The sequence below is a fragment of the Triticum aestivum genome, chromosome 5A, assembly GCF_018294505.1.
Source record: "Triticum aestivum cultivar Chinese Spring chromosome 5A, IWGSC CS RefSeq v2.1, whole genome shotgun sequence".
Taxonomy (NCBI): domain Eukaryota; kingdom Viridiplantae; phylum Streptophyta; class Magnoliopsida; order Poales; family Poaceae; genus Triticum; species Triticum aestivum.
This window is the reverse complement of record NC_057806.1, coordinates 331,430,772-331,449,743: the sequence shown is the minus strand read 5'-3', so window position 1 is coordinate 331,449,743 and position 18,972 is coordinate 331,430,772. Positions and strand designations below refer to the sequence as shown.

Sequence of the window (18,972 nt, the reverse complement as noted above, 5' to 3'; positions counted from 1 at the left end):
TTCCTGTCAAGTATTCAAGAAGGGACCATTCCAGAATGGTCTAGAATGTGCATCCAGTTGCAACTAAGCCGGCGACTATAACGATTTCCCTTGCTACCGCTTTGTTTTCGTGCAGTTCCTGTTTCTTTGCATCAGCTGCGTGCGTTGACAAGCATTTGTCACCTTTAGTCGGTCCATCTACTTGTTCGTGAACCTTCCTTTGTCACCCAACATGTCTCGATGCATGCTTCTCTTGGTTAAGACCGGTCAGTTACCCATACCTGTCCTGTGGCTCCTCTACCCGACATTCGTCAAGGTAGCAAGAAGCGTCGACTCTGTGTCTTGTCGTCGGCAATTACGGGTCAAACGACGGAGAAGGACGACTGTGCATATGGAAACGAGTGGGTTCCTTCTCCCTTCTTGCACATCAAGGCGCCCTTTGCCTTGTTTTCTCTACGTAGGGAAATCACTTGGAAAGGCCCCCGCTGAATCTACTTTTATTCAGCTTTGCTGATTGTCTTAAATCTTTGGAAGCATCACCTAAGGTTTCACACTTATAACTAGGCCAAGGTCGTAAAAAAGGAACCCAGAGCTCCATTTTTCTCTTCCAGAGATAAAACGCGGTTGGCACTCGGATGTTTTTTCACGACATTCTTTTATGACAAACTCAAAGTAGCAACGCGTATGCATGTCTTCACATGCGGCTGCTATCCAATGTGATATTTGCCTATATAGAAAGAGTACACACATGCACTCAGAAATCTTACATTCTAGTGTAGCAGTTAATGGGGAAAGGAGGATCTGAAATATTATTTGGAAAGCTAATGTCCCTCAGAAGATCAAAATACTTGCTTGGCGGGTGGCTTCTAATATTTTGGCGGTTCAAGTTAACAGGGTTAAACACCATCAAGCTATCCTGAGAACATGTACAATTTGTGGTGTTGAAGATGAATGCACTTTTCATGCGTTGGTGAGTTGCCCAAAGACGCGTGCTCTTTGTTTGGCTTTGATAAAGGTATGTAATTTGCCGGCCGAAGTGCTTTTTAAAAATATAGGGCCAGATTGGTTTCTTATTTTACTGGATCAATTAAGTCCGGCAGCGCGTGAGCAGACTATATTCATGTTGTGGAGAGCCTGACATTTGAGGAATGATTTGATTTTTGCTAAAGGTAAAGAATACATCTAAGCCTCTATGAATTTTGTACAAAATTACTTGGCTTCCATTTCGTCTTGCCAAACAAAAGCGCAGGGAGTGATAAGTAAAAAAAGGCAAGGAATTGGAGGAGGGCATTCAGGTTTCGAATAATGTGGAGAGGAACCTCCTAACGCGGAGTTTTTCAAGATTAACGTCGATGCAAGTTTTGTGGAGGCAATCAACGCCGCGAGTGTGGGGGTGGTTGTCAGAAACCATGTTGGAGAAGTAGTAATTTCCTCTTGGGATTATATTGGAGCCTGCTAATAGCGTTGAAGAAGCGGAACTTAGAGCGGCAATCTCCGGATTGTATATCGGTATCACAATTCACAAACCCATCATTTTAGGAACTGATTGTTCTTTTGTGGTTGGTCTTCTAGGAAAGGATATTTTTGAAAAATCTCCCCTTGTTGACCTTAAGAAGGAAGCATTGAGTATTTCAAAGATGCTGGCGAATGTAAAGATTTCCAATATTAGCAGGGAAGCTAATATGGTGACACATGAGATAGCTAAGTTTAGTTTTAATAATAGGCCTGACAGTGTTTTTATTAATGGTGTTTCGGCCTGTGTGGCAGATGCTGTAATGAATGATTGTATAAAGATTCTAATTTAATTAATATGTGGGTGTGGTTAAAAAAAAGAAATCTTACACATCATGCTGACACCATCATATTAGTTGCTAAACGGGAATTTTAAAAGTGATTTATCTCGCAAACCGTTAATCCGATTAGCGACCTTTCTTTCATCGGTGGGTTCTCCGCCTTGACGAATGAAATCGGACCGTCTACCAGGCCAGCGGTTTGAGATTCTTTTTAAATTCAAACTTTAAAGAATTTTTTGGTGATGTCATGCTCATGTGTTAGTGTTGCATGCAAAGGAGAGAAGGAAGTGAGTTGCCCCATGAGAAGGCCAACATGCGGCGCCAATATCCTTTATTATCTATTCAAAAAAGAGTAAACAGAGGGTTTACCATTTGCTTAAACTAATCACGAACAAGATTCTTATCAATGAGCTAGAGGTCAAATAGGAAGAGGTATGAGCTTATTTACAACATGACACCCTCAACTTCTCTTCATCATCAAAATTGAAAAGATAAAGAAGAACAAACAAAAGTTAAGCATCACACCCAAACCCCCAGCATACAATTGAAACATCCACCATGTGAACAAGTGCAACCACATGTCAAAAACACAGAAGAAAAAAGCGAACGAATGAAATGAAACCAACCGTCCTTTACAAATTGGCCATCATCATGACCCTGAACTCGTCGAAGGAGAGGACGCCGTCGCCGTTGAGGTCGAACCTGCAGATCATGGCCCTGCACTCCTCCAGCCCCATCTTCTCGGCCCCCAGCAGCTTGCCCAGCATCCGCCTCAGGCTCGCCGGCGTGATCCTGGCGCCCTGCTCCTCGCCGCCCCCCGTCGCGTACATCGCGAACGCCTCCCTTAGGCACCGCCGCCTCACCTCCTCGTCGTCGCCTCCGGCCGCCCCACCGTCGTCTCCGGCGGCGGCGAGGCCGATCCGGGAGAACTCCTCCTGGTCCAGCAGCCCGTCGCCGTCGGCGTCCACCGTGGCCAGGATCGCCGCCGCCTCCTCCTCGGACACCTCCTCGCCCAGCGCCGCCGTCATGGAGCCGCGCAGCTCGGCCGCCGACACCTTGCCGTCGCCGTCCTTGTCGAAGGCGGCGAACACCGACGACGCCTGCGCCACGGCCTCGGCCACCATCCGTGAATGCTCAATCTTGTTTGCTTGCTGGCTTCTCTGTGACCTCTATGTATCTTGCTGGTGAACTGCTCACAACCTTATATCACGTGGCTTGATGGACATGGTGTGGCGCATGGGTGTTGATGCTATATATGCTGGTACGGGCCCTGTACGGGCAGAATGTCAAATAATTCCAGAGAGTTCAGGCTTAGAACCTTCTCCGTGACCGTGGCAACGCGTCAGCAACGCTATCAGGTTCCGTGGATATGCGCGTAGCCGTAGGGTTACCAGCAGCTTTCTGTGTGCTGCGAACTGCGATGCATCGTGCGTCCTTCATTCCCAGTGCGTTAATTAATTAATTAAGCGTCACAACAAAGCTCTAGTACAAAATGATTATTTTTGCATTACTTGACTTCGAGGGAATATTTCACGTCAAACATTGGTATCGAATTTCTTTATTTTTGCTATACTATACTATATATTTGGGTTTTTTTAGAGATCATTTTTTCATGGTATTGAGAAAATTCCCAATACCATTGGTTTGTGAAAACTCACAGAAATCTTTTTGGGTCTTTACTTAAGGCAATTCTGTTAAGAGTCTCTCGTTTCATGCTTTCCCATGATGGGTCATTGTTTTCAAGATTGTGTCCAAAATCATTATTTTGACCAAATTTCGAGGATGTGGTTAGTACTTTCCAAGTTTCTTCTGTTTTGCCATGGTTCCATTTGAGGGTAACACTTTTATACCATTATATAATGTATGGATAATTTTGAATATTGATCACTGGATGAGGCCAGTATGATGGTACAAATGTGACAAATCCAATCACTATTAGTCATTGAATATCATCTCCATCCATCGAATTCTGCCATATGTATTATCTTGAAGATTGAGAGCTTAAGCACAATGTACAAATCTCAAAACACAAACACTTCTTTGTTTTAGAGTATTCCATGCTTAAGTTCTCCAAGCCTTCTTTTGTCACTAAATGAATTATCATTATGTTTTAACTTTATGGTTTACAATGTATAATATGCACAAACCTCAAACCAAGGCACTCCTCGGTTGTTCTAGACTTTACCACACTTTATTTCGTCATTTTTTTTTGACATTTACTCTTACTTTATGATTCATTTTAAAGGCTGACCACAACTTTATGAAGTCCACTTGTCTTAGCAAATGCAATACTTCATGCATAAATTACTCCAGACTTGCATGTTTACCTCTTATGACTTCGTATGTCAATATTCATTTGTATGCCGGTTATCTGATTTCTCACATGCAACACACATGTACCTTACTAGTACATATGGCAGCAAAATGTGGTTTCCCATTGGGAATAGAGTGTCGCAAATTGACAATACATCATCGTTTATTTATTTATTTTTGTGAATACGCCATCGTTTATTTCCCTTGTAACCGCCAGATATACAAATATCTTGATGAGAATCCCACAAAGAAAGTATTCATGAGAAATAGAACTTTTGTCTCTAAACTATTGGCTGAATCTACTTTTGATCCCTAAGCTTTGAAAGTAAAAAAACTTTACTCTCAACTCCCAGAATCTCGGGGTCTACTGCCTTTCAGCGTCATCCATGCTGAAATTCACCATGACCATTGTCTACTGGCCTACAGACCAGTCCAAGAAGGACGAGTTCTTTGCTGAACTCTGTGTTGTCTCATTGACACCGGGTTCCCGGTTGTTCGCACTCGGCCACTCTAATCATGTTTATCGCGTCTGTGACAAAAACAACAACACCAACATTAAAAGAAGTCATCTTAACAGGTCCGGTAGCACCCTTGAAGATTGTTATCTCAAAGGATTCCACTTGTACAATAGTCGATTCATATGGAGTAATGAAAGAGAGAACTCTACCATGAGCAAGGTCGACAATTTCTTCTGCAATGATAACTGTGACGTTTCCTTTAACGGTCATATCCTCCACGCCTTATCCTCCTCGCTCTCCGACCATTATTCGCTCTTGCTTGCTAGCAGCCGCGGTCAGAGGAAGCCGAGATCGTTCAAATTTGAGTGCTTCTGGACGCGCATGCCAGGGTTCTCCTACGTGGCCCTTCAAGCATGGAATGAACCTTGCACTCGTTCTGATCCATATAGGATCCTTTTCCACAAGTTCCAGCACACTAGTAGGCGCCTCCGGATGTGGAGCAGGTCCCTTCTCTCCAACACCAAGCTTCAACACTGCATGGCCCTAGAGGTCGTTCTTCACCTTGACTTGGCCATGACGACCCGACAGCTTTCACCGGAGGAGCTTAGAGCGCGACTCAGTCGGCGTGCCATCGCACTTGTCGTGCTTGAGAGGTCGCAAAAGAAGCAATTGTTGGGAACGTAGTAATAATTCAAAATTTCCCTGTTACCAAGATCAATCTAGGAGATGCTAGCAACGACAGAGAAGGAGTGCATCTTCATGTTGGAAATATGCCCTAGAGGCAATAATAAATTAGTTATTATTATATTTCCTTGTTCATGATAATCGTTTATTATCCATGCTAGAATTGTATTGATAGGAAACTCAGATACATGTGTGGATACATAGACAACACCATGTCCCTAGTAAGCCTCTAGTTGACTAGCTCGTTGATCAATAGATGGTTACGGTTTCCTGACCATGGACATTGGATGTCATTGATAACGGGATCACATCATTAGGAGAATGATGTGATGGACAAAGACCCAATCCTAAGCCTAGCACAAGATCATGTAGTTCGTATGCTAAAGCTTTTCTAATGTCAAGTATCATTTCCTTAGACCATGAGATTGTGCAACTCCCGAATACCGTAGGAGTGCTTTGGGTGTGCCAAACTCACAACGTAACTGGGTGGCTATAAAGGTACACTACAGGTATCTCCAAAAGTGTCTGTTGGGTTGGCACAAATCGAGACTGGAATTTGTCACTCCGTGTAAACGGAGAGGTATCTCTGGGCCCACTCGGTAGGACATCATCATAATGTGCACAGTGTGATCAAGGAGTTGATCATGGGATGATGTGTTACGAAACGAGTAAAGAGACTTGACGGTAACGAGATTGAACAAGGTATCGGGATACCGACGATCGAATCTCGGGCAAGTATCGTACCGCTAGACAAAGGGAATTGTATACGGGATTGATTAAGTCCTTGACATCGTGGTTCATCCGATGAGATCATCGTGGAACATGTGGGAGCCAACATGGGTATCCAGATCCCGCTGTTGGTTATTGACCGGAGGACGTCTCGGTCATGTCTGCATGGCTCCCGAACCCGTAGGGTCTACACACTTAAGGTTCGGTGACGCTAGGGTTATAGAGATATTAGTATGCGGTAACCTGAAAGTTGTTCGGAGTCCCGGATGAGATCCCGGACGTCACGAGGAGTTCCGGAATGGTCCGGAGGTAAAGAATTATATATAGCAAGTGCTATTTCGGCCATCGGGACAAGTTTCGGGGTCACCGGTATTGTACCGGGACCACCGGAAGGGTCCCGGGGGTCCACCGAGTGGGGCCACCTGCCCCGGGGGGCCACATGGGCTGTAGGGGTGTGCGCCTTGGCCTGTATGGGCCAAGGGCACCAGCCCCAAGAGGCCCATGCGCCAAGAGATGAGGAAAGGAAGAGTCCTAAAAGGGGAAGGCACCTCCGAGGTGCCTTGGGGAGGATGGACTCCTCCCTGACCGCACCCTTCCTTGGAGGAAGGGCCAAGGCTGCGCCCCCTCTCCCTTGGCCCTATATATAGTGGGGGGAAGGGAGGGCAGCAACACCTAAGCCCTGGCGCCTCCCTCTCCCTCCCATGACACATCTCCCTCCTCCCGCAGCGCTTGGCGAAGCCCTGTTGGAATCCCGCTACTTCCACCACCATGCCGTCGTGTTGCTGGATCTCCATCAACCTCTCCTCCCCCCTTGCTGGATCAAGAAGGAGGAGACATCGCTGCTCTGTACGTGCGTTGAACGCGGAGGTGCCGTCCGTTCGGCGCTAGGATCATTGGTGATTTGGATCACGACGAGTGCGACTCCATCAACCCCATTCTCTTGAACGCTTCCGCGCGCGATCTACAAGGGTATGTAGATCCACTCCTCCCTCGTTGCTAGATGACTCCATAGATTGATCTTGGTGACACGTAGGAAAATTTTGAATTATTGCTACGTTCCCCAACAGTGGCATCATGAGCTAGGTCTATGCGTAGTTTCTATGCACGAGTAGAACACAAAGTAGTTGTGGGCGTTGATTTTGTTCAATATGCTTACCGTTACTAGTCCAATCTTGATTCAGTGGCATTGTGGGATGAAGCGGCCCGGACCGACCTTACACGTACTCTTACGTGAGACTGGTTCCACCAACTGACATGCACTAGTTGCATAAGGTGGCTAGCGGGTGTCTGTCTCTCCCACTTTAGTTGGATCGGATTCGATGAAAAGGGTCCTTATGAAGGGTAAATAGCAATTGGCATATCATGTTGTGGTTTTTGCGTAGGTAAGAAACGTTCTTGCTAGAAACCCACAGCAGCCACGTAAAACATGCAAACAACAATTAGAGGACGTCTAACTTGTTTTTGCAGGGTATGCTATGTGATGTGATATGGCCAAAAGGATGTGATGAATGATATATGTGATGTATGAGATTGATCATGTTCTTGTAATAGGAATCACGACTTGCATGTCGATGAGTATGACAACCGGCAGGAGCCATAGGAGTTGTCTTAATTTATTTATGACCTGCGTGTCAACATAAATGTCATGTAATTACTTTACTTTATTGCTAACCGTTAGCTGTAGAAGTAGAAGTAATAGTTGGCGAGACAACTTCATGAAGACACGATGATGGAGATCATGATGATGGAGATCATGGTGTCATGCCAGCGACGATGATGATCATGGAGCCCCGAAGATGGAGATCAAAAGGAGCAATATGATATTGGCCATATCATGTCACTATTTGATTGCATGTGATGTTTATCATGTTTATACATCTTATTTGCTTAGAACGACGGTAGTAAATAAGATGATCCCTCATTAAAATTTCAAGAAAGTGTTCCCCCTAACTGTGCACCGTTGCGACAGTTCGTTGTTTCGAAGCACCACGTGATGATCGGGTGTTAGATTCTTACGTTTGAATACAACGGGTGTTGACGAGCCTAGCATGTACAGACATGGCCTCGGAACACATGCGAAACACTTAGGTTGACTTGACGAGCCTAGCATGTACAGACATGGCCTCGGAACACAAGAGACCGAAAGGTCGAGCATGAGTCGTATAGAAGATACGATTAACATGAAGATGTTCACCGATGTTGACTAGTCCGTCTCACGTGATGATCGGACACGGCCTAGTTGACTCGGATCATGTAATCACTTAGATGACTAGAGGGATGTCTATCTGAGTGGGAGTTCATAAGATGAACTTAATTATCCTGAACATAGTCAAAAGGTCTTCGCAAATTATGTCGTGGCTCACGTTTCTGTTCTACTGTTTAGATATGTTCCTAGAGAAAATTTAGTTGAAAGTTGATAGTAGCATTTATGCGGACTAGGTCCGTAGACTGAGGATTGTCTTCATTGCTTCATAGAAGGCTTATGTCCTTAATGCACCGCTCAGTGTGCTGAACCTCGAACGTCGTCTGTGGATGTTGCGAACATCTGACATACACATTTTGATAACTATGTGATAGTTCAGTTAAACGGTTTAGAGTTGAGGCACCGAAGACGTTTTTGAAACGTCGCGAAACATATGAGATGTTTTGAGGGCTGAAATTGGGATTTCAGGCTCGTGCCCACGTCAAGAGGTATAAGACCTCCGACGATTTTCTTAGCCTGCAAACTAAGGGAGAAAAGCTCAATCATTGAGCATGTGCTCAGATTGTCTGAGTACTACAATCGCTTGAATCGAGTGGGAGTTAATCTTCCAGATGAGACAATGATGGTTCTCCATAGTCACTGTCACCAAGCTATTAGAGCTTCGTGATGAACTATAACATATCAGGGATAGACATGATGATCCTTGAGCAACTCGCGATGTTTGACACCGCGAAAGTAGAAATCAAAAGGGAGCATCAATCGTTGATGGTTAGTGAAACCACTAGTTTCAAGAAGGGCAAGGGCAAGAAGGGATACTTCATGAAACGACAAATCAGCTGCTGCTCTAGTGAAGAAACCCAAGGTTGAACCCAAACCCGAGACTAAGTGCTTCTGTAATAAGGGGAACATCCACTAGAGCAGAATTACCCTAGATACTTGGTAGATGAGAAGGCTGGCAAGGTCGATAGAAGTATATTGGATATACATTGTGTTAATGTGTACTTTACTAGTACTCCTAGTAGCACCAGGGTATTAGATACCGGTTCGGTTGCTAAGTGTTAGTAACTCGAAATAAAAGCTACGGAATAAACGGAGACTAGCTAAAGGTGAGATGACGATATGTGTTGGAAGTATTTCCAAGGTTGATCAAATATCGTACGCTCCCTCTACCATCGAGACTGGTGTTTGCGTTGAGCATAGACATGATTGGATTATGTCTATCGCAATACGGTTATTCATTTAAAGAGAATAATGGTTACTCTGTTTATTTGAATAATACCTTCAATGGTCTTACACCTGAAATGAATGGTTTATTGAATCTCGATCGTAGTGATACACATGTTCATGCCAAAAGATAGTAATGATAGTACCACCTACTTGTGGCACTGCCACGTAAGTCATATCGGTATAAAACGCATGAAGAAGCTCCATGTTGATGGATCTTTGGGCTCACTTGTTTTGAAAGGTTTGAGACATGCGAACCATGTCTATTGGTGTATATGCATGAAGAAACTCCATGCAAATGGACCGTTTGGACTCACTTGATTTTGAATCACTTGAGACATGCAAATCATACCACATGGGCAAGATGACTGAAAGCCTCGTTTTCAGTAAAATGGAACTAGAAAGCAACTTGTTGGAAGTAATACATTTTGATGTGTGCAGTCCAATGAGTGCTGAGGCGTGTAGTGGATATCGTTATGTTCTTACTTCACAGATGATTTGAGTAAGATGTTGAGTATATTTACTTGATAAATCACGAGTCTGAATTATTGAAAGGTTCAAGTAATTTCAGGGTGAAGTTGAAAGATCGTCGTGACAAGAGGATAAAATATCTATGATATGATCATAGAGATGAATATCTGAATTACGAGTTTGGCACATAATTAAGACATTGTGGAAATTGTTTCACAACTAATACAGCCTGGAACACCATAGTGTGATGGTGTGTCTGAACATCATAACTGCACCCTATTGGATATGATGCATACCATGATGTCTCTTATCGAGTTACCACGATAGTTTATGGGTTAGGCATTAGAGACAACCACATTCACTTTAAATAGGGCACCACGTAATTCCGATGAGATGACACCGTATGAACTATGGTTTAGAGAAACCTAAGCTGTCATTTCTTAAAAGTTTGGGGCTGCGACGCTTATGTGAAAAAGTTTCAGGCTGATAAGCTCGAACCCAAAGCGGATAAATGCATCTTCATAGGACATCCAAAACAGTTGGGTATACCTCCTGTCTCAGATCCAAAAGCAATAAGGGATTGTTTCTAGAATCGGGTCCTTTCTCGAGGAAAAGTTTCTCTCGAAAGAATTGAGTGGGAGGATGGTGGAGACTTGATGAGGTTACTGAACCGTCTCTTCAACTAGTGTGTGGCAGGGCACAGGAAGTTGTTCTTGTGGCACCTACACCAATTGAAGTGGAAGCTTATGATAGTGATCATGAAACTTCAGATCAAGTCACTACCAAACCTTGTGGGATGACAAGGATGCGTACTACTTCAGAGTGGTACGTGATCCTGTCTTGGAAGTCATGTTGCTAGACAACAATGAACCTACGAGCCATGGAGAAGCGATGGTGGGCCCGGATTCTGATAAATGGCTCGAGGCCATAAAATCCGAGAGAGGATCCATGTATGAAAACAAAGTGTAGACTTTGGCAGAACGGCTCGATGGTCGTAAGGCTATTGAGTACAGATGGAGACTGAAGGAAATATGCCCTAGAGGCAATAATAAAGTTATTATTTATTTCCTTATTTCATGATAAATGTTTATTATTCATGCTAGAATTGTATTAACCGGAAACATAATACATGTGTGAATACATAGACAAACAAAGTGTCACTAGTATGCCTCTACTTGACTAGCTCGTTAATCAAAGATGGTTATGTTTCCTGACCATGAACAATGAGTTGTTATTTGAGTAACGAGGTCACATCATTAGTAGAATGATCTGATTGAAATGACCCATTCCATTAGCTTAGCACCCGATCGTTTAGTATGTTGCTATTGCTTTCTTCATGACTTATACATGTTCCTATGACTATGAGATTATGCAACTCCCGTTTACCGGAGGAACACTTTGGGTACTACCAAACGTCACAACGTAACTGGGTGATTATAAAGGAGTACTACAGGTGTCTCCAATGGTCGATGTTGGGTTGGCGTATTTCGAGATTAGGATTTGTCACTCCGATTGTCGGAGAGGTATCTCTGGGCCCTCTCGGTAATACACATCACATAAGCCTTGCAAGCATTACAACTAATATGTTAGTTGTGAGATGATGTATTACGGAACGAGTAAAGAGACTTGCCGGTAACGAGATTGAACTAGGTATTGGATACCGACGATCGAATCTCGGGCAAGTAACATACCGATGACAAAGGGAACAACGTATGTTGTTATGCGGTCTGACCGATAAAGATCTTCGTAGAATATGTAGGAGCCAATATGGGCATCCAGGTCCCGCTATTGGTTATTGACCAGAGACGTGTCTCGGCCATGTCTACATTGTTCTCGAACCCGTAGGGTCCGCACGCTTAAGGTTACGATGACAGTTATATTATGAGTTTATGCATTTTGATGTACCGAAGGTTGTTCGGAGTCCCGGATGTGATCACGGACATGACGAGGAGTCTCGAAATGGTCGAGACGTAAAGATTGATATATTGGAAGCCTATGTTTGGACATCGGAAGTGTTCCGGGTGAAATCGGGATTTTACCGGGTTACCGGGAGGTTACCGGAACCCCCCGGGAACCATATGGGCCTTCATGGGCCTTAGTGGAAAGGAGAAAGGGGCAGCCCAAGGGGGCTGGGCGCCTCCCCCCTTCCCCTAGTCCTATTAGGACTAGGAGAGGTGGCCGGCCACCCCTCTCCCTCTTTCCCCCTTGGGAATCCTAGTTGGAATAGGATTGGAGGGGAGTCCTACTCCCGGTAGGAGTAGGACTCCTCCTGCGCCTCCTCCTCCTAGCCGGCGCCTCCTCCCCCCTTGGCTCCTTTATATACGGAGGCAGGGGCACCTCTAAACACACAAGTTGACACAAGTTGATCCACGTGATCGATTCCTTAGCCGTGTGCGGTGCCCCCTGCCACCATATTCCTCGATAATACTGTAGCGGAGTTTAGGCGAAGCCCTGCTGCTGTAGTTCATCAAGATCGTCACCACGCCGTCGTGCTGACGAAACTCTTCCCCGACACTTTGCTGGATCGGAGTCCGGGGATCGTCATCGAGCTGAACGTGTGCTCGAACTCGGAGGTGCCGTAGTTTCGGTGCTTGATCGGTTGGATCGTGAAGACGTACGACTACTTCCTCTACGTCGTGTCATCGCTTCCGCAGTCGGTCTGCGTTGGGTACATAGACAACACTCTCCTCTCGTTGCTATGCATCACATGATCCTGTGTGCGCGTAGGAAATTTTTTGAAATTACTACGAAACCCAACAGTGGCATCCGAGCCAGGTTATTGATGTTGATGTTATATGCACGAGTAGAACACAAGTGAGTTGTGGACGATACAAGTCATACTGCCTATCAACATGTCATATTTTGGTTCAGCGGTATTGTTGGACGAGACGACCCGGACCAACCTTACGCGTACGCTTACGCGAGACCGGTTCCCTCGACGTGCTTTGCACATAGATGGCTTGCGGGCGACTGCCTCTCCAACTTTAGTTGAACCAAGTATGGCTACGCCCGGTCCTTGAGAAGGTTAAAACGGAGTCTATTTGACAAACTATCGTTGTGGTTTTGATGCGTAGGTGAGATTGGTTCTTACTTAAGCCCGTAGCAGCCACGTAAAACATGCAACAACAAAGTAGAGGACGTCTAACTTGTTTTTGCAGGGCATGTTGTGATGTGATATGGTCAAGGCATGATGCTGAATTTTATTGTATGAGATGATCATGTTTTGTAACCAAGTTATCGGCAACTGGCAGGAGCCATATGGTTGTCGCTTTATTGTATGCAATGCAATCGCGATGTAATGCTTAACTTTATTACTAAACGGTAGTGATAGTCGTGGAAGCATAAGATTGGCGAGACGACAACGATGCTACGATGGAGATCAAGGTGTCGCGCCGGTGACGATGGTGATCATGACGGTGCTTCGGAGATGGAGATCACAGGCACAAGATGATGATGGCCATATCATATCACTTATATTGATTGCATGTGATGTTTTTTTTTTGCATCTTATCTTGCTTTGATTGACGGTAGCATTATAAGATGATCTCTCACTAAATTATCAAGAAGTGTTCTCCCTGAGTATGCACCGTTGCGAAAGTTCTTCGTGCTGAGACACCACGTGATGATCGGGTGTGATAGGCTCTACGTTCAAATACAACGGGTGCAAAACAGTTGCACACGCGGAATACTCAGGTTAAACTTGACGAGCCTAGCATATGCAGATATGGCCTCGGAACACGGAGACCGAAAGGTCGAGCGTGAATCATATAGTAGATATGATCAACATAACGATGTTCACCATTGAAAACTACTCCATCTCACGTGATGATCGGTTATGGTTTAGTTGATTTGGATCACGTGATCACTTAGAGGATTAGAGGGATGTCCATCTAAGTGGGAGTTCTTAAGTAATATGATTAAATTAAACTTAAATTTATCATGAACTTAGTCCTGATAGTATTTTGCAAATCATGTTGTAGATCAATAGCTCGCGTTGTTGCTTCCCTGTGTTTATTTTGATATGTTCCTAGAGAAAATTGTGTTGAAAAATGTTAGTAGCAATGTTGCGGATTTGATCCGTGATCTGAGGTTAAATCCTCATTGCTGCACAGAAGAATTATGTCCTTAATGCACCGCTAGGTGACGGACCTATTGCAGGAGCAAATGCAGACGTTATGAACGTTTGGCTAGCTCAATATGATGACTACTTGATAGTTTAAGTGCACCATGCTTAACGGCTTAGAATCGGGACTTCAAAGATGTTTTGAACATCATGGACCATATGAGATGTTCCAGTAAATTGAAGTTAATATTTCAAGCAAATACCCGAGTTGAGAGATATGAAGTCTCCAACAAGTTCTATAGCTAAAAGATGGTGGAGAATCGCTCAACTAGTGAGCATGTACTCAGATTGTCTGGGTACTTCAATCGCTTGAATCAAGTGGGAGTTAATCTTCCAGATAAGATAGTGATTGACAAAATTCTCTAGTCACCATCACTAAAGTTACTAGAACTTCGTGATGAACTATAGTATGCAAGGGATGACGAAAATGATTCCTGAGCTCTTCGTGATGTTGAAATCGACGAAGGTAGAAATCAAGAAAGAACATCAAGTGTTGATGGTTAACAAGACCACTAGTTTCAAGAAAAAGGGCAAAGGGAAGAAGGGGAACTTCAAGAAGAACGGTAAGCAAGTTGCTGCTCAAATGAAGAAGCCTAAGTCTGGTCCTAAGCCTGAGACTAAGTGTTTCTACTGCAAAGGGACTGGTCACTGGAAGCGGATCTACCCCAAGTGATTGGCGGATAAGAAGGATGGCAAAGTGAACATAAGTATATTTGATATACATGTTATTGATGTGTACTTTACTAGTGTTTATCGCAAACCCTCAGTATTTGATACTAGTTCAGTTGCTAAGATTAGTAACTCGAAACGGGAGTTGCAGAATAAACAGAGACTAGTTAAGGGTGAAGTGACGATGTGTGTTGGAAGTGGTTCCAAGATTGATATGATCATAGTCACACACTCCCTATACTTTCGGGATTAGTGTTGAACCTAAATAAGTGTTATTTGGTGTTTGCGTTGAGCATGAATATGATTTGATCATGTTTATTGTAATACGATTATTCATTTAAGTAAGAGAATAAATTGTTGTTCTGTTTACATGAATAGAACCTTATATGGTTACACATCCAATGAAAATAGTTTGTTGGATCTCGATCGTAGTGATACACATAATCATAATATTGAAACCAAAAGATGCAAAGTTAATAATGATAAGTGCAACTTGTTTGTAGCACTGCCGTTTAGGTCATATTGGTGTAAAGCGCATGAAGAAACTCCATACTGATGGAATTTTGGAATCACTTGATTATGAATCACTTGATGCTTGCGAACTGTGCCTTTTGGGCAAGATGACTAAGACTCCATTCTCTGGAGCGAGCAACTAACTTATTGGAAATAATACATACTGATGTATGCGGTCCGATAAGTGTTAAGGCTCACGGCAAGTATCGTTATTTTCTGAACTTCATAGATGATTTGAGCAGATATGGGTATATCTACTTGATGAAACATAAGTCTGAAACATTTGAAAAGTTCAAAGAATTTCAGAGTGAAGTGGAAAATCATCGTGACAAGAAAATAAAGTTTCTACGATCTGATCGCGGAGACAAATATTTGAGTTACGAGTTTGGTCTTCAATTAAAACAATGTGGAATAGTTTCACAAACTCACGCCACCTGGAACACCACAATGTAATGGTGTGTCCGAACGTCATAACTGTACTTTATTAGATATGGTGCGATCTATGATGTCTCTTACCGATCTACCACTATCATTTTGGGGTTATGCATTAGAGACAGCTGCATTCACGTTAAAAGAGCACCATCTAAATCCGTTGAGATGACGCCTTATGAACTATGGTTTGGCAAGAAACCAAAGTTGTCGTTTCTTAAAGTTTGAGGTTGCAATGCTTATGTGAAAAAGTTTCAACCTGATAAGCTCAAACTCAAATCGGAGAAGTGCGTCTTCATAGGATACCCAAAGGAAACTGTTGGGTACACCTTCTATCACAAATCCGAAGGCAAGACTTTTGTTGCTAAATTCGGAGTTTTTCTGGAGAAGGAGTTTCTCTTGAAAGAAGTGAGTGGGAGGAAAGTAGAAAACTTGATAAGGTAATTGTACCTTCTCCCTTATTGGAAAGTAGTTCATCACAAAAATCTGTTCTTGTGACTACTACACCGGTTAGTGAGGAAGCCAATGATAATGATCATGAAACTTCAGATCAAGATACTACTGAACCTCGTAGATCAACCAGAGTAAGATCCGCGCCAGACTGGTACGGTAATCCTGTTCTGGAAGTCATGTTACTAGATCATGATGAACCTACGAACTATGAAGAAGCGATGGTGAGCGCAGATTCCGCAAAGTGGCTTGAAGCCATAAAATCTGAGATGGGATCCATGTATGAGAACAAAGTATGGACTTTGGTTGACTTGCCCGATGATCAGCAAGCAATTGAGAATAAATGGATCTTCAAGAGAAAGACGGACGCTGATAGTAGTGTTACTATCTACAAAGCTAGAATTGTCGCAAAAGGTTTTTCGACAAGTTCAAGGTGTTGACTACGATGAGATTTTCTCACTCGTATCTATGCTTTAGTCTGTCCGAATCATGTTAGCAATTGCCGCATTTTATGAAATCTGGCAAATGGATAAACAAAACTGCATTCCTTAATGGATTTATTAAAGAAGAGTTGTATATGATACAACCAGAAGGTTTTGTCAGTCCTAAAGGTACTAACAAAATGTGCAAGCTCCAGCGATCCATCTATGGACTGGTGCAAGCCTCTCGGAGTTGGAATATACGCTTTGATGAGTTGATCAAAGCATATGGTTTTATACAGACTTTTTGAGAAGCCTGTATTTACAATAAAGTGAGTGGGAGCACTACAGCCTTTCTGATTAGTATATGTGAGTGACATATTGTTGATCAGAAATGATGTAGAATTTTTCTGCAAAGCATAAAGGAGTGTTTTAAAGGAGTTCTTTAAAAGGAAAAGACCTCAGTAAAAGCTACTTACATATTGAGTATCAAGATTTATAGAGATAGATCAAGACGCTTGATAAGTTTTTCCAATGAGTACATACCTTGGCAAGATTTTGAAGTAGTTCAAAATGGAACAGTCAAAGAAAGAGTTCTTGCCTGTGTTACAAGGTGTGAAGTTGAGTAAGACTCAAAGCCCGACCACGGCAGAAAATAGAAAGAGAATGAAAGTCATTCCCTATGCCTCAGTCATAGGTTCTATAAAGTATGCCATGCTGTATACCAGATCTATTGTATGCCCTACCACTGAGTTTGGCAAGGGAGTACAATAGTGATCTAGGAGTAGATCACTGGACAGCGGTCAAGATTATCCTTAGTGAAATAAGGATATGTTTCTCGATTATGGAAGTGGAAAAAGGTTCGTCGTAAAGGGTTACGCCGATGCAATTTTGACACTAATCTAGATGACTCTAAGTCTCGGTCTAGATACATACTGAAAGTGGGAGCAATTAGCTAGAGTAGCTCCATGCAGAGCATTGTTGACATGGAAATTTGCAAAATACATGTGGATCTGAATGTGGCAGACCCGTTGACTAAGATTCTCTCACAAGCAAAACATGATCACACCTTAGTACTCCTTGGGTGTTAATCACATAGCGATGTGAACTAGATGACTGAATCTAGTAAAACCCTTTGGGTGTTGATCACATATCGATGTGAACTATGGGTGTTAATCACATGGTGATGTGAACTATTGCTGTTAAATCACATGGCGATGTGAACTAGATTATTGACTCTAGTGCAAGTGGGAGACTGAAGGAAATATGCCCTAGAGGCAATAATAAAGTTATTATTTATTTCCTTATTTCATGATAAATGTTTATTATTCATGCTAGAATTGTATTAACCGGAAACATAATACATGTGTGAATACATAGACAAACAAAGTGTCACTAGTATGCCTCTACTTGACTAGCTCGTTAATCAAAGATGGTTATGTTTCCTGACCATGAACAATGAGTTGTTATTTGAGTAACGAGGTCACATCATTAGTAGAATGATCTGATTGACATGACCCATTCCATTAGCTTAGCACCCGATCGTTTAGTATGTTGCTATTGCTTTCTTCATGACTTATACATGTTCCTATGACTATGAGATTATGCAACTCCCGTTTACCGGAGGAACACTTTGGGTACTACCAAACGTCACAACGTAACTGGGTGATTATAAAGGAGTACTACAGGTGTCTCCAATGGTCGATGTTGGGTTGGCATATTTCGAGATTAGGATTTGTCACTCCGATTGTCGGAGAGGTATCTCTGGGCCCTCTCGGTAATACACATCACATAAAGCCTTGCAAGCATTACAACTAATATGTTAGTTGTGAGATGATGTATTACGGAACGAGTAAAGAGACTTGCCGGTAACGAGATTGAACTAGGTATTGGATACCGACGATCGAATCTCGGGCAAGTAACATACCGATGACAAAGGGAACAACGTATGTTGTTATGCGGTCTGACCGATAAAGATCTTCGTAGAATATGTAGGAGCCAATATGGGCATCCAGGTCCCGCTATTGGTTATTGACCAGAGACATGTCTCGGTCATGTCTACATTGTTCTCGAACCCGTAGGGTCCGCACGCTTAAGGTTACGATGACAGTTACATTATGAGTTTATGCATTTTGATGTACCGAAGGTTGTTCGGAGTCCCAGATGTGATCACGGACATGACGAGGAGTCTCGAAATGGTCGAGACGTAAAGATTGATATATTGGAAGCCTATGTTTGTGAAGGAAATATGCCCTAGAGGCAATAATAAAGTTATTATTTATTTCCTCATAATCATGATAAATGTTTATTATTCATGCTAGAATTGTATTTACCGGAAACATAATACATGTGTGAATACATAGACAAACAAAAGTGTCACTAGTATGCCTCTACTTGACTAGCTCGTTAATCAAAGATGGTTATGTTTCCTAACCATGAACAATGAGTTGTTATTTGATTAACGAGGTCACATCATTAGTAGAATGATCTGATTGACATGACCCATTCCATTAGC

The 18,972-nt window shown here is 43.0% G+C and overlaps 1 protein-coding gene across 1 annotated transcript; it reads right to left on the bottom strand.

The window, feature by feature from the left end:
- Positions 1 to 2,215: 2,215 nt before the first annotated feature.
- LOC123106885 (probable calcium-binding protein CML25/26) lies at positions 2,216 to 3,012 on the bottom strand. The gene has a single exon (XM_044528921.1). The coding sequence runs from the start codon at positions 2,894 to 2,896 to the stop codon at positions 2,405 to 2,407; it is 492 nt and encodes a 163-aa protein (XP_044384856.1). The 5' UTR covers positions 2,897 to 3,012; the 3' UTR covers positions 2,216 to 2,404.
- Positions 3,013 to 18,972: the final 15,960 nt, after the last annotated feature.